The 12827-nt window shown below is 39.8% G+C and overlaps 1 protein-coding gene across 33 annotated transcripts in view; it reads left to right on the plus strand.

Moving 5' to 3' along the window:
* DTNB (dystrobrevin beta) overlaps window positions 1-12827 on the plus strand; it is a 309281-nt gene that overhangs the window by 155032 nt on the left and 141422 nt on the right. The window contains exon 10 of one of the 33 annotated variants that reach the window (XM_033176372.1): window positions 5016-5678. The exons of 31 other annotated variants lie outside the window; for them this stretch is intronic. In XM_033176372.1, coding sequence (XP_033032263.1) covers window positions 5016-5037 — 22 coding nt within the window. In that variant the 3' untranslated portion in view covers window positions 5038-5678. Of the gene's footprint in view, window positions 1-3766; window positions 3847-5015; window positions 5679-12827 lie in introns of those variants that run through there. One more of the 33 variants, XM_033176371.1, reaches the window with a different exon arrangement.

Here is a 12827-nt window from a genome sequence, read left to right on the forward strand (position 1 = left end):
TTCAAGATTGGAGTTATTTTCTTTGTAAATTTTTGATGAAACTCACTAATGGAGCCATCTAAGCCTGAAGATTTCTTTGTGGGAAGATTTTTAACTGGTAGTTCCATTTTTAAAAAACAATTAAACTATTTTTATTTTTTGTTTATTTTTGAAGTTACCTTGGAGCATTTTGTATTTGTAGGAATTAATTTTCTCTCAGTTTTAAAAGTTATTGACACAATGTTCATAATATTTTATTGTCTTTATAAGTCCACAGTATATGTCCTAATGAGCCTTTTTTATTTCTACTCTCATGTATTTATGGCATTTTTTCTCTTTTTTTGTTTGAGTCTCACTCTGTTGCCAGGCTGGAGTGCAGTGGCGATCTCGGCTCACTGCAACCTCCCCCTCCCGGGTTCAAGTGATTCTCCTGCCTCAGCTTCCTGAGTAGCTGGGATTACAGGTGCGCGCTACCACACTCAGCTAATTTTTGTATTTTTAGTAGAGACAGGGTTTCACCATGTTGGCCAGGATGGTCTCGATCTCTTGACCTTGTGATCCGCCCCCCTTGGCCTTCCAAAGTATTGGGATTACCGGCGTGAGCCACCGCGCCTGGTCCTTTCTCTCTCTCTTTTTTTTAAGCTGACAAATCTTGACTTAGGTTTGTTCCAATCTATTGGACTTTTCAAAGGACATGGTTTTGATAATCTCTTACTGTACGTATTATACTTGTGTTTTTTTTTGTTTGTTTTTTTTTTTTGAGGCGGAGTCTCGCTCTGTCGCCTGGACTGGAGTGCAGTGGCCGGATCTCAGCTCACTGCAAGCTCCGCCTCCCGGGTTTACGCCATTCTCCTGCCTCAGCCTCCCGAGTAGCTGGGACTACAGGCGCCCGCCACCTCGCCCCGCTAGTTTTTGTATTTTTAGTAGAGATGGGGTTTCACCGTGTTAGCCAGGATGGTCTCGATCTCCTGACCTCGTGATCCACCCGTCTCGGCCTCCCGTGTTTTTTTTTTTTTGAGACAGAGTCTGGCTCTGTTGTCCAGGCTGGAGTGCAGTGGCACGATCTTGGCTCACTGCAAGCTCCACCTCGGGTTCATACCATTCTCCTGCCTCAGCCTCCCAAGTAGCTGGGACTACAGGTGCCCGCCACCATGCTTAGCTAATTTTTTGTATTTTTAGTAGAGGCAGGGTTTCACCGTGTTAGCTAGGCTGGTCTCAAACTCCTGACCTCGTGATCTGCCCTCCTTGGCCTCCCAAAGTGCCGGGATTACAGGTGTGAGCCACCGTGCCCAGCCTGTACTTTTAAATTTTTATATATTTATGCCCTTTATTTTTTTCTTTTGTTAAGTTTCTTTGGGTCTATTTTGCTACTCCTTTTCTAACTTTTTGTTTTTGTTTTTGTTTTTTTTTTGGGGGGGTGGAGTTTCACTCTTGTTACCCAGGCTGGAGCGCAGTGGCACGATCTTGGCTCACTGCAACCTCCACTTCCCAGGTTCAAGCAATTCTTCTGCCTCAGCCTTCCTAGTAGGTGGGATTACAGGCACCCGCCACCACGCCTGGCTTTTTCAGTAGAGACGGGGTTTCACCATGTTGGCCAGGATGGTCTTGATCTCTTGATCTCTTGATCTCGTTATCTGCCGGCCTTGACCTCCCAAAGTGCTGAAATTAGGCATATGCCACCATGCCCTGCTAGTTTTTGTATTTTTGGTAGAGACAGGTTTTCACCATGTTAATTAACCAGACTGGTCTTGAACTCTTGACCTCAGGTGGTCTGCTTGCCTCAGCCTCCCAAAGTGCTAGGATTACAAGCATGAGCCACCGTGCCCAGCCTCCTTTTCTAATTTCTTTAAAGGCATGGTTAGCTTACTCATTTCAGTTTTTTTTTATTTTTGTGTTTTTTTTTTTCCCCTAGTAGAAACATTTAAGGCTAAAAATGTATCTGAACCCTATCTGGGTATTACCCAGGTTTTACCATATAATATTTTTTGTTGTTTACTTCTAAATATTTCCTAAGTTATTTTAGGATTCTTCTTTGAGAAGTATATACTTTCTTAATTTCCAGACATATAGAGGTTTTCTAGTTGCCTTTTCGTTATTAATTTATAACTTACTTTTAGTCTGGAAAATGGTCTGTATTTTTCAATTTTTAAAAATTAGTTAAGACATTTATTGTCTAGTATATGATCAGGTTTATATTAGGTTCCATGTAAGCTTGAAAACAAGGTTTATTCTGTGCTTGTTGGATGCAGAGTTATGTAGTGGATGAATATATGTCCATTAGGTCAAGTTTGTTAATTATGTTGCTCAAATCATATATAGTCTTACTTACTCAAAATTATACATACTTCACTGGGACAATTAAAATTTATTCTTGTATAGTGACTCTGTTTGTCCTTAATATTTTATTTGTTTTCAAGTCTATTTTATCTACCAGTAACATCTTTCAATATCTTTTGCTAGGTTTGTGCCTGGCATAACTTTTTCTAAACTTTTACCTTCAACTTTTCTGTGTCTTTAGGTTTTGACTATGTTTCTTGTAAATTATAAGCTGGATTTAAAAAATCTAACCTGATAACCTGATAGTCTTTTAACTGGCAAGTTTGGTCAATTCAAATGTATTATTATAATATCATTATAATTATGATTTTAATTGAAACTGATTTATATATTATAATTATTAACATTACTATGATATGTGGACTTCTTCCACCATTTTATTTGTGCTATTTATCATATTTTTAAAAACTCCCCTTTATGGAAATGTCCCACTCTAGTCACCTTTTCCCCTATAGATAACCATTCTGATGTGCTTGTTGTGTATCTTTTGTTAGCATATGTTCTTAAAAAGTAGGTATTGTTCCAAAAAAATTAGCCGGGTGTGGTGGTGGGCGCTTGTAGTCCCAGCTAGTCAGGAGGCTGAGTCAGGAGAATGACGTGAACCCAGGAGGCGGAGCTGCAGTGAGCTGAGATTGCACCACTGCACTCCAGCCTGGGCGACAGAGCGAGACTCTGTCTCAAAAAAAAAAAAAAAAGTAGGTATTGTGCTGTATGTCCCTTTGAGATATTTATTTATGGCCGGGCATGGTGGCTTACACCAGTAATCCCAGCACTTTGGGAGGCCAAGGCAGGTGGATCACCTGAGGTCAGGAGTTCAAGACCAGCCTGGCCAACATGGTGAAATCCTGTCTCTACTGAAAATACAAAAATTAGCCAGGCGGGGTGGCCAGTGCCTGTAATCCTGGCTACCCGGGAGGCTGAGGCAGAAGACTCACTTGAACTTGAGAGGTGGAGGCTGCGGTGAGCTGAGATTGCGCCATTGCACTTCAGCCTGGGCGACAAGGGTGAAACTCCTATCTCAATTAAAAATATATATATATTTTATTATGTAATATATATTTTATTAATATAATATATATTTTAATATGTAATATATTTTTATATATTTTATATAATATATATTTTGTATATAAAATAGTTTATTATATGTTTTATATATTATATATATTTTATACATATATATATTTATAAATGCTGTTATGAGCAGCATTTTACCTGTCCATTCTCCCTGAGGTGGACACGTTGGTTGCTTTCAGACCTCTGCTTCCACATATAATGCCACAGTGTATGGCATGTTTCCCCCATGGAGCTGCATGACAGTTTCTATATATTACTATCTAGGATACATTTCTGGGGTCAAAAGTTCTGTGAATCCTGACCAGGAGAAGTATGTTGGAGAATCCAATCGTTTTAGCGTAGAATTTCACTTTATCTCTTCGTTTTCATCCAGGCTCCATACCCCTGCCTCCACCTGGGGCTCCTGAGCTCAGGGGCTTTCTGCTCAGTTTGCCTTGAGAGGAACCTCTGGTTTCCTGGTGAGCCTAGAAAGGGGTAGTCATCCGGCTATGTGGTGTTGGGAGTGAGGCTGGAGGTGGTGGGGATTGGGTGGGAATTTGCTGCTGCTTATCCATTCTTTCAACCATCTCTTATCTTAATGCAACCTCTCACTTCTCCTTCAGAGGTTCCAGGACTCTCTGTGGCTTCACTTTCCCTGTCTTTGGGTAAACCTGACTTCAGGCTTCTTCTATTTAAAAAGCCCTCCCCGTATCGAGTTTTCTGTTAGAAATTTAAGTAGAAATGCAGCTGGGACTGAGAGCTAATAATTAGAACTTGAATTTTTCCTTATTAATTTTTATTTTATTATGTTTACCTTGGATTTTTTTTTTTTTTTTTTTTGAGACGGAATTTCGCTCTTGTTGACTAGGCTGGAGTGCAATGGTGCGATTTTGGCTCACTGCAATCTTCACTTCCCAGGTTCAAGGGATTCTCCTGCCTCAGCCTCCCGAGTAGCTGGGATTACAGGCATGTGCCACCACGCCTGGCTAATTTTGTATTTTTAGTAGAGATGGGGTTTCACCATGCTGGTCTTGAACTCCCAACTTCAGGTGATCCACCTGCCTCAGCTTCCTAGAATTACAAGTGTGAGCCACCATGCCCAGCCTGGATCTTTTTTAAAAAATGAATAAAACATTGTAGATAAAACTGTAGTCTCCTGTGTTCCTCTTCTTCATCTAATCACCTTTTCCTTCTCCCAAAGGGTAGCCACTAACATTTGTTTGGTATTCATGATTTTTTACTTTTTTAAAATACTTTTAATAGATATTTATACATCCATAAAAATCAGATATGTTAAAACTATATATAAATGGTCATGCTCTACATAGCGTTCTGTAAGTTTATTACTTCATTAAGTAATGTTTTTGAAATTTATCCAAAACCTCCAATGGTATTCCATTGAATGACTTTACCACAAGTAATTCATTCTTCATTGCTGGACATTATTTCCAGTTTTTCACTACAGCCTACAGTGCTGCTTTGAGCATTCTTGTGTGGAGAAATCCTGTAAGGTAGGAGGCTAACTACGGGTCCTGGGATATGAATATTACATATTCAGGATAGCACGAGTAATAATATAGTAGCAGGTTAACAACCGAATCTCAGTGGTTCAGCTCATAAATGTTTATTTGTTACTCACACAGAGTCCATTGTGGATTGGAATGACTGGAGCAGCTGACCTGGGCAGTGGTTCAGTGGTGTAGGCTGCTTTACTCTTCTGGCTCCACCATCTTCACATGAGCCCTCCTCATTGCTGCAGCAGGTGAAGAAGGTGTAGGGACAGCTCAGAGCCATTCTTCTGTGCTTTGCTTCAGAAATGCCTCACAGCCCCACCTAATTTTAAGCCTTAATGGCCTTCTGTGTACCTAGGAAGGAGAGGAGAACCAGATACTGGTCAACTCTAGTAACTTGTTCTACAAGTGTCTTCAACTCTACAAGATACTACCTAGAATTCAGATTTTATAGTTGAACTATTTATTAGTCTGAATTACTCCCAAGCCAAGAATATAGTCAGCAGACCACCCAAAAAAAAAAAAAATTTTTTTTTGGTAGATTCTCTTTTAGATTCAGATGAGATGTTGAGCAGTTAATTATATTTAGTTTGACTAGATAACTTTTGCTTTTGAGGTTCCTTTCAACTTTGAGTTTCTATGTCTTATAGATTTTTTTTCTGTACTCAATACGTGTTAATGGTTCCCAAACTTGGCTGATACCAAGATCACTCAGAAAGCCTTAAGAAGTACAGAAGAGCCGGGCGCGGTGGCTCATGCCTGTGATCCCAGCACTTTGGGAGGCTGAGGCAGGCGGATCACCTGAGATCTGGAACTCGAGACCAGCCTGACCAACATGGAGAAACCCTATCTCTACTAATAATACAAAATTAGCTGGGTGTGGTGATGCATGCCTGTAATCCCAGCTACTCGGGAGGCGGAGACATGAGAATTGCTTTAACCTGGGAGGCAGAGGTTGCGGTGAGCCAAGATCACACCATTGTACTCCAGCCTAGGCAACAAGAGCAAAACTCCATCTCAAAAAAAAAAAAAAAAACAGTACAGATGACCAGGTTACTTCCATTCTAGGTCAACTTAATCGTAATTCTGGAGGTGGCCTAAGAATCCACCTTTTGAAAAAGTTCCCTAATATATCTGATCAGTTTACAGAACCACTGTATTAGGAGGACATAAAGAGTTTTAGCTATATGAAAGCAAACTAAAAATACAACACTAAGTATTAAGAAATGTGCAGAGTGCAATGCAGAGTACAAATACAAACATATGAGTAGCATTTCTTTTTTTGGAGACAGAATCTTTCTCTGTTGCCCAGGCTGGAGTGCATTGGTGTGATCTCAGCTCACTGCATCCTCCTCCTCCCAGGCTCATGCAATTCTCATGCCTCAGCCTCCTGAGTAACTGGGACTACAGGTGCGTGCCACCATGCCTGGCTAACTTTTCGTATTTTTTGTAGAGATGTGGTTTCGCCATGTTGACTAGGCTGGTCTCGAACCCCTGACCTCAAGCAATCCTCCTGCCTTGGCCACCCAAAGTGAGATTACAGGCTTGAGCCACTGTGCCCAGCCATGAATAGCAATTCTTAATGCTTGCTACGATTCTTAATTATTCATTAATTCAGCAAATACTTATTGAAGATTTTCTACTACTCTGCAAGGTCCTAACAGTGTTCACATAGTACTTTGTGCATTTGCAAATAGGTTTGAGTGACAGTGAAGAAGCCAGTTTTATGTAGTTGCAGTAGGCTAACTAGAATTTACTTCATGAGATCCTTTTGATTGAAGGTTAATGCTGTTGATAGACTTTTCTGATAGGCTCACCAATATTTCATTTTGTGTGTAGCCAGCAAAATAATAAATTAGTACAAATCAAAGTCTGACTCTTTAGAAAATGTGTGGACTCCAGGCCTGGTGCCGTGGCTCACGCCTGTAATCCCAGCACTGGGAGGCCAAGGTGGGTGGATCACCTGAGGTCAGGAGTTCAAGACCAACTTGACCAATATGGTGAAACCCTGTCTCTACTAAAAATACAAAAATTAGCTGGGTGTTGTGGTAATCTCAGCTACTTGGGAGGCTGAGGCAGAAGAAACGCTTGAACCTGGGAGGTGGAGGATGGAGGTTGCAGCGAGCCGAGATTGCACCACTGCACTCCTGCCTGGGTGACAGAACAATACTCCGTCTCAAAAAAAGAAAAAGACCTCCATTTGCCTTTCTGTAAAATGGTGATAATAAAACCTGTCTTAATTGTCTCAGGATTTTTTTTTACAGATAATATATGGAAAAGTGCTTTTAAGTGGTTAGAAGGCTATAAACTTTTAAAGTCTTTTCCTTCAAATAAAGTTAATCATGTCACAAAAATGTAAACTCCACAAAGGCTGGACTTTATCTTGTTCTCCACCGAATTCCCAGTACCTAAAATACTGCTTGGTACATGGTAGGCACCTAAAATGTATTGAGCGAATAAATTATACCCAACACAATTTATATACACAGGCATCTAACGCCTTCCCGCCATTTATGTTTTCGTGTTTAGTTTTGGTTTTGGTTTTCTTTCAGAAAGTGATACAAGTCATGTACCTACAGTTTCCTAAAGCCACCACTAGATGTCAGGCATATTTTCTTGTGTTCCTTTCTGGGGGGGGTGGTGAGAATATTGAGTAAACAAGGTTTTTCAAATAAATCTCAAGACGTGTATTCAAAACAAAGCCAATTCACGTATCAACACTCCAGCAACTTCTCTTGCTTCCAAGTCTCTGAGAGAAATGAGTTGCTCCTTTTGGCAAAAACATATTTACACCACGTCTAGCTCTGGATGCCTCTAACAGGCTTCCTGTGATCCGAATTCAAGCAATTTGCTCTTGCTAATTTTCTTAACCACAGAGTTCTTAAGCCTAATCTCTTTAATTAGTGGTTAGTCACCATTGCATTTCGGTTTGTGTAGATTTATTTCTGAGGGGAAGCAAAACTTACACATGTTGGCTTAGTATATCTATTCCCTTGAATTCCAGTGAGAAAGAGCCCAGCGTCTTCCACTCCACACACCTGGGATTCATCTTAACAGGGGTGGGCAAACTATAGCCTGCAGGCTAAGGCCAGCCTGTCCCTCATTTTTATGTGCCCCATGATCTAACAAGACTTGCTTTTTAAATGTTTGAAGAGAAATAAAATATTTTATAAAGTGAAACTTAGATGAAAATAATGTCAGTGTCTATAAGTACAGTTTTATTGGGACCGACCTCAGTAGCTCACCCAGCACTTTGGGAGGCCAAGACGAGTGGATCACTTGAGATCAGGAGTTCAAGACCACCATGGCCAACATGGTGAAACCCGGTCTCTACTAAAAAATATAAAAATTAGGCAGGTACAGTTGCATGAGCCTATAATCCCAGCTACTCAGAAGGCTGAGGCACGAGGATTGCTTGAGCCTGGGAAGTGGAGGTTGCAGTGAGCCGAGACTGTGCCATTCCAGCCTGCGTGACAGAGCAAGACTCTGTCTTAAAAAAAAATAAAAATAAAAAATTACTGGGACACAGCCATACTCACTCATTTTTATGTTGTTTATGGGTGCTTTCGAGCTACAGTGGCAGAATTGAGTCATTAATGACTGAGACCAAATGGCCCTTAGAGCCTAAATTATTTACTATCTGGCCCTGAAAAAGTTTGCCAACCCCTGCTCTCAAAGAAGGGTGTCTAAAAACTGCAAATTTAGGGCACTTTGTGCTTCTTTAGACTCTTTTTTCTGAATGATCATCATCTTTGGTTTGATGGCCCAAGTTGTTTTTTCACCCAGCGGTGAAGATAACATCTTTTGCTGAAGGACTCCGATAAAATTTGTTACCTAGAAACCAGACGGCCTCTTACTGACAGAAGTCTTTTATTTGTTTCTTACATCCTTTGCATACATAAATATATAGCATGTTTGAAGAGCTAAGCCAACCAATTTTCTCCACACATTGCATCAAAACAGAATTAACCTAGATAATTAAAAAATACTGTTATACTGTTAAATTATACTGTAATTATAAAACTGTAATTACAGTAATAGTTTAATGTGGCTCTAATTGTTCTATTTTAACTGTTCTTCTGTTTAATACTGACTTAGACTCTGCATATACATTACTTTGATTTGAACTTAAAAAATCTGTTCTCTGTTGTTTTTTTCCTCTACCTCATAGATCTTCTTTTTGAACTTCGGACAACTATACTTTAAGCATCAGTGCTATCAGTGCTTATGAACTTCTTGGTAAAACACAGATATGCTTGTTTTCTACTTATTTATAACAACTTTAAATATATCAGCAGAATTCATCAGACCAGGAGTAATATAAGACCATTTGTAACCCTATGAAAGAACAAGTCTAACTTCTTGTTTATGTTGTTAAATGATTAAAGCACATTTTTGTGACACTTCTTTTAAAATGATGGATGAGTCTGGAGTTAAAAATGGCTTTTGTGACAAGGGCACTTATGGTGAATTGCCTTGCTGTTTACAGCCGTTTTTAATTGTTTTGTTTGTTTGTTTGTTTGTTTGAGACAGAGTCTCGGAGTCTCGCTCTGTTGCCCAGGCTGGAGTACAGTGGCTCAATCTCGGCTCACTGCAGCTTCCACTTCCCGGATCCAAACAGTTCTCCTGCCTCAGCCACCCGAGTAGCTGGGTCACACACCACGCCTGGCTAATTTTTGTATTTTTAGTAGAGACGAGGTTTCACCACGTTGGCCAGGCTGATCTGAAACTCCTGACCCCGTGATCCACCCGCCTCGGCCTCCCAAAGTGCTGGGATTACAGGCGAGAGCCACTGCACCCAGCCTACAGCTTTGATAAGCCAAATTTTTTTTTTTCCATACAGAGTTTCGCTGTTGTTGCCCAGGCTGGAGTGCACTGGCAGGGTCTGAAGAGAGTTATTAATTGATTTTATTGTATTCTCAAATTATCGGATGTTATAGAATTCATAATATTGATAAGTTAGTCTAGGTTGAAACACTGTCTTCCACAGTGTTTATTGAATGTGTATTGTGAGTTGGGCTCTCTTCTTTTGATGGGAGACGAGAGTCATTTGAGGAAACTGACAAGATGATACTTTTTTCTTAGACCTCTAGGTGAATCTGATGTTCCATTAGTTCCATTAGTTTTTTCCCTAACATTCTTTTTTCTGTTCCAGGGTCCTATCCAGAATATCAGATTACATTTATTCATGATGTCTCCTTGGGCACCTCTGGGCTGTGACAGTTTATTTTGCCCATTTTATAATTGGGTTGTCTTCTTCATATTGAGTTTTAAGAGTTCTTTATATATTCTGGACACAATTCTGTATCAGATATGTTACTTGCAAATAATTTGTCTCAGTGTACATCTGTCTTTTCATTTTCTCAATGATCTTTTGAAGAGCAGAGGCTTTTAATTTTTAGGAAATCCAGTCTATAAGTTTTTTCTTTTATGGATTGTGTTTTCAGTGTCATATCTAAGAAATCTTTGCCCAGTTGAAGGTCACAAAGGTTTTCTTCTAAAGGTTTTATAATTTTAACCCTACATTCATGTGAATGTTAAGTGAATTGTTATGTCTGGTTTGAGATAAGGGTCTAAGTTCCTTTTTAATTATGCACAGACGGCACGGTGGCTCATGCCTGTAATCCCAATACTTTGGGAGACCGAGGTGGGCAGATCACTTGAGGTTGGGAGTTCGAGACCAGCCTGGCCAACATGGTGAAACCCCGTGTCTACTAAAAATACAAAAACTAGCCGGGCATGGTTGATCAATTGCTTGGGAGGTTGCAGTGAGCCGAGATCGCGCCACTGCACTCCAGCCTGGGCAAGAAGAGCAAGACTCAGTCTTAAATAAATAAATAAATAAAAACGTAGATATCCACTTGTCCAAGCACCAGTTGTTGAAAAGACCATTCCTTGCGCCATTGAATTGTCTTGCCATCTTTGTCAAAATCAACTGACTGTACATACGAATTTATTTCTCAATTCTGTCCCATTGACCTATGTGTATATCTGTCCTTATAGCTGTACCATATGATCTTGGTTATTATAACTTAATAGTAAGTTTTGAAATTGAGTAGTGTAAGTTCTCTTCTTTTTTCAAAATTGTTTTGGGTATTTTAATCTTTTGCATTTCCACACACATTTTAGTCTATACCTGTCAATTTTAAAAAAGATTTTGACAAGGATTCTATTAAATCTATTGATCAATTCTCCTCTTCTTCCTTCTCATACTCTACCCTTCTTCTCCCATGTTTTTTGTTGGTGTATTTGTTCTGCTTTTTTTTTTCTTGCCTTCTGTGTTTGCACTGAGTCCTGTATAGGGCACAGTCGTCTTCTATGTGTAACAAATCCTTAGCAGGAGCCACAACCGTGGATATATTCCCTTTGATTCAACCCACTTTTATATCCTGCTTAATGATAATAATGTCAATGAAAAAATCCTTTTAAGATTTTTCAGCCAGGTGCAGTGACTCACGCCTGTAATACCAGCACTTTGAGAGGCCAAGGCAGGTGGATCAGTTGAGGTCAGGAGTTGGAGAACAGCCTGGCCAACACGGTGAAACCTCATCTCTACTTAAAAATACAAAAATTAGCCAGGCATGGAGGTTGGGCCTGTAATCCCAGCTACTCAGGAGGCTGAGGCACAAGAATCACTTGAATTCGGGAAGTGGAGGTTTCATTGAGCTGAGAGCCACTGCACCCCAGCATGGGTGACAGAGTGAGACTCTGTCCCCACCAAAAAAAAAAAAAAAAAGATTTTTTCAAAGATGTTTCTTTTTATGTGAACTTATAATACAAATAATTTGTTTCTGAAAGGGTGTTAGATATATGCAAAGAAAATTCAGAGATGAAAATTCAGATCCGTTTAGCACTACAATATATTTGTCCTATGACATATATAGGACATGTCTTTTTTTTTTTTTTTTTGGCTCTTATCCCTTCAGTGACTAGACTTTGTCAAAGTCTATACAATGGTCTACAAAGCCCCATAAAATCTGGTTCCCGGCAACCTCTCTAACTTTATTTCCTGCCACTTTCCCATTGCCCTATCCTCCTTTGTTATTCTGGTTTTGTTCCTTGTGAATACCAAAAATACCAAGTATGCGTCCACCTCAGGGCCTTTGCAACTACTGGTTCATTTGCCTGATATGCCCCTCATCCTCATATTCACATGGCTTATTTGTTTACATTATTCAGATCTCTCCTTAAATGTTAGCTTCTCAGATAATCTTTCTGTAACTCTTTTATCTAAAATAGCACCATCAGTCACTGTTTCCTCTTGTTTCAGTTTCTTCATGACATTTGCCATTATATGACATTTTAAAAATTCATTTTTGTATTTGTTTATAATCTCTACCCTACTAGACTGTAAGTTCTTTGAAAACAATAACTTTTTTTTTCCCACCAAACTCATTTTACTGCCAGAGACAAGGACTTTATTTTGCTTCCTGCTGTATCTCCACATCTGGTGTGGGTCTGGCAAATAGTAGATCTTAAATAAATACTTACAGAATGCATAAATGCATGTGTATCTATATGTGTTCATGACTTACTAATAGTAGTGATATTCATGAGGCATTCAGGTTATTAAATGATATCAGTGTGTCATAATGAGGCAGGCATTATTTCATGTAGGTTTCTGTTTTGTTTTGTTTTGTTTTGTTTTTTCTTTGAGACGCATCTCGCTCTGTCACCCAGGCTGGATGAAGTGCATTGGTGTGATCTTGGGTTACTGCAACCTCCACCTCCTGGGTTCAAGCAATTCTCCTGCCTCAGCCTTCCAAGTAGCTGGGACTACAGACACCCACCGCCACGCCCAGCTAATTTTTTTGTATTTTTAGTAGAGACGGGGTTTCACCATGTTGGCCAGCTAGTTTCTAACTACTGACTTCAAGTGATCTGCCTGCCTCAGCTTCCCAAAGTGCTAGGATTACAGGTGTGAGCCACCAGGCCCGACCTATT

The sequence above is a fragment of the Trachypithecus francoisi genome, unplaced genomic scaffold (genome assembly GCF_009764315.1).
Source record: "Trachypithecus francoisi isolate TF-2019V2 unplaced genomic scaffold, Tfra_2.0 Lachesis_group17, whole genome shotgun sequence".
NCBI classification, from domain to species: Eukaryota; Metazoa; Chordata; class Mammalia; order Primates; family Cercopithecidae; genus Trachypithecus; species Trachypithecus francoisi.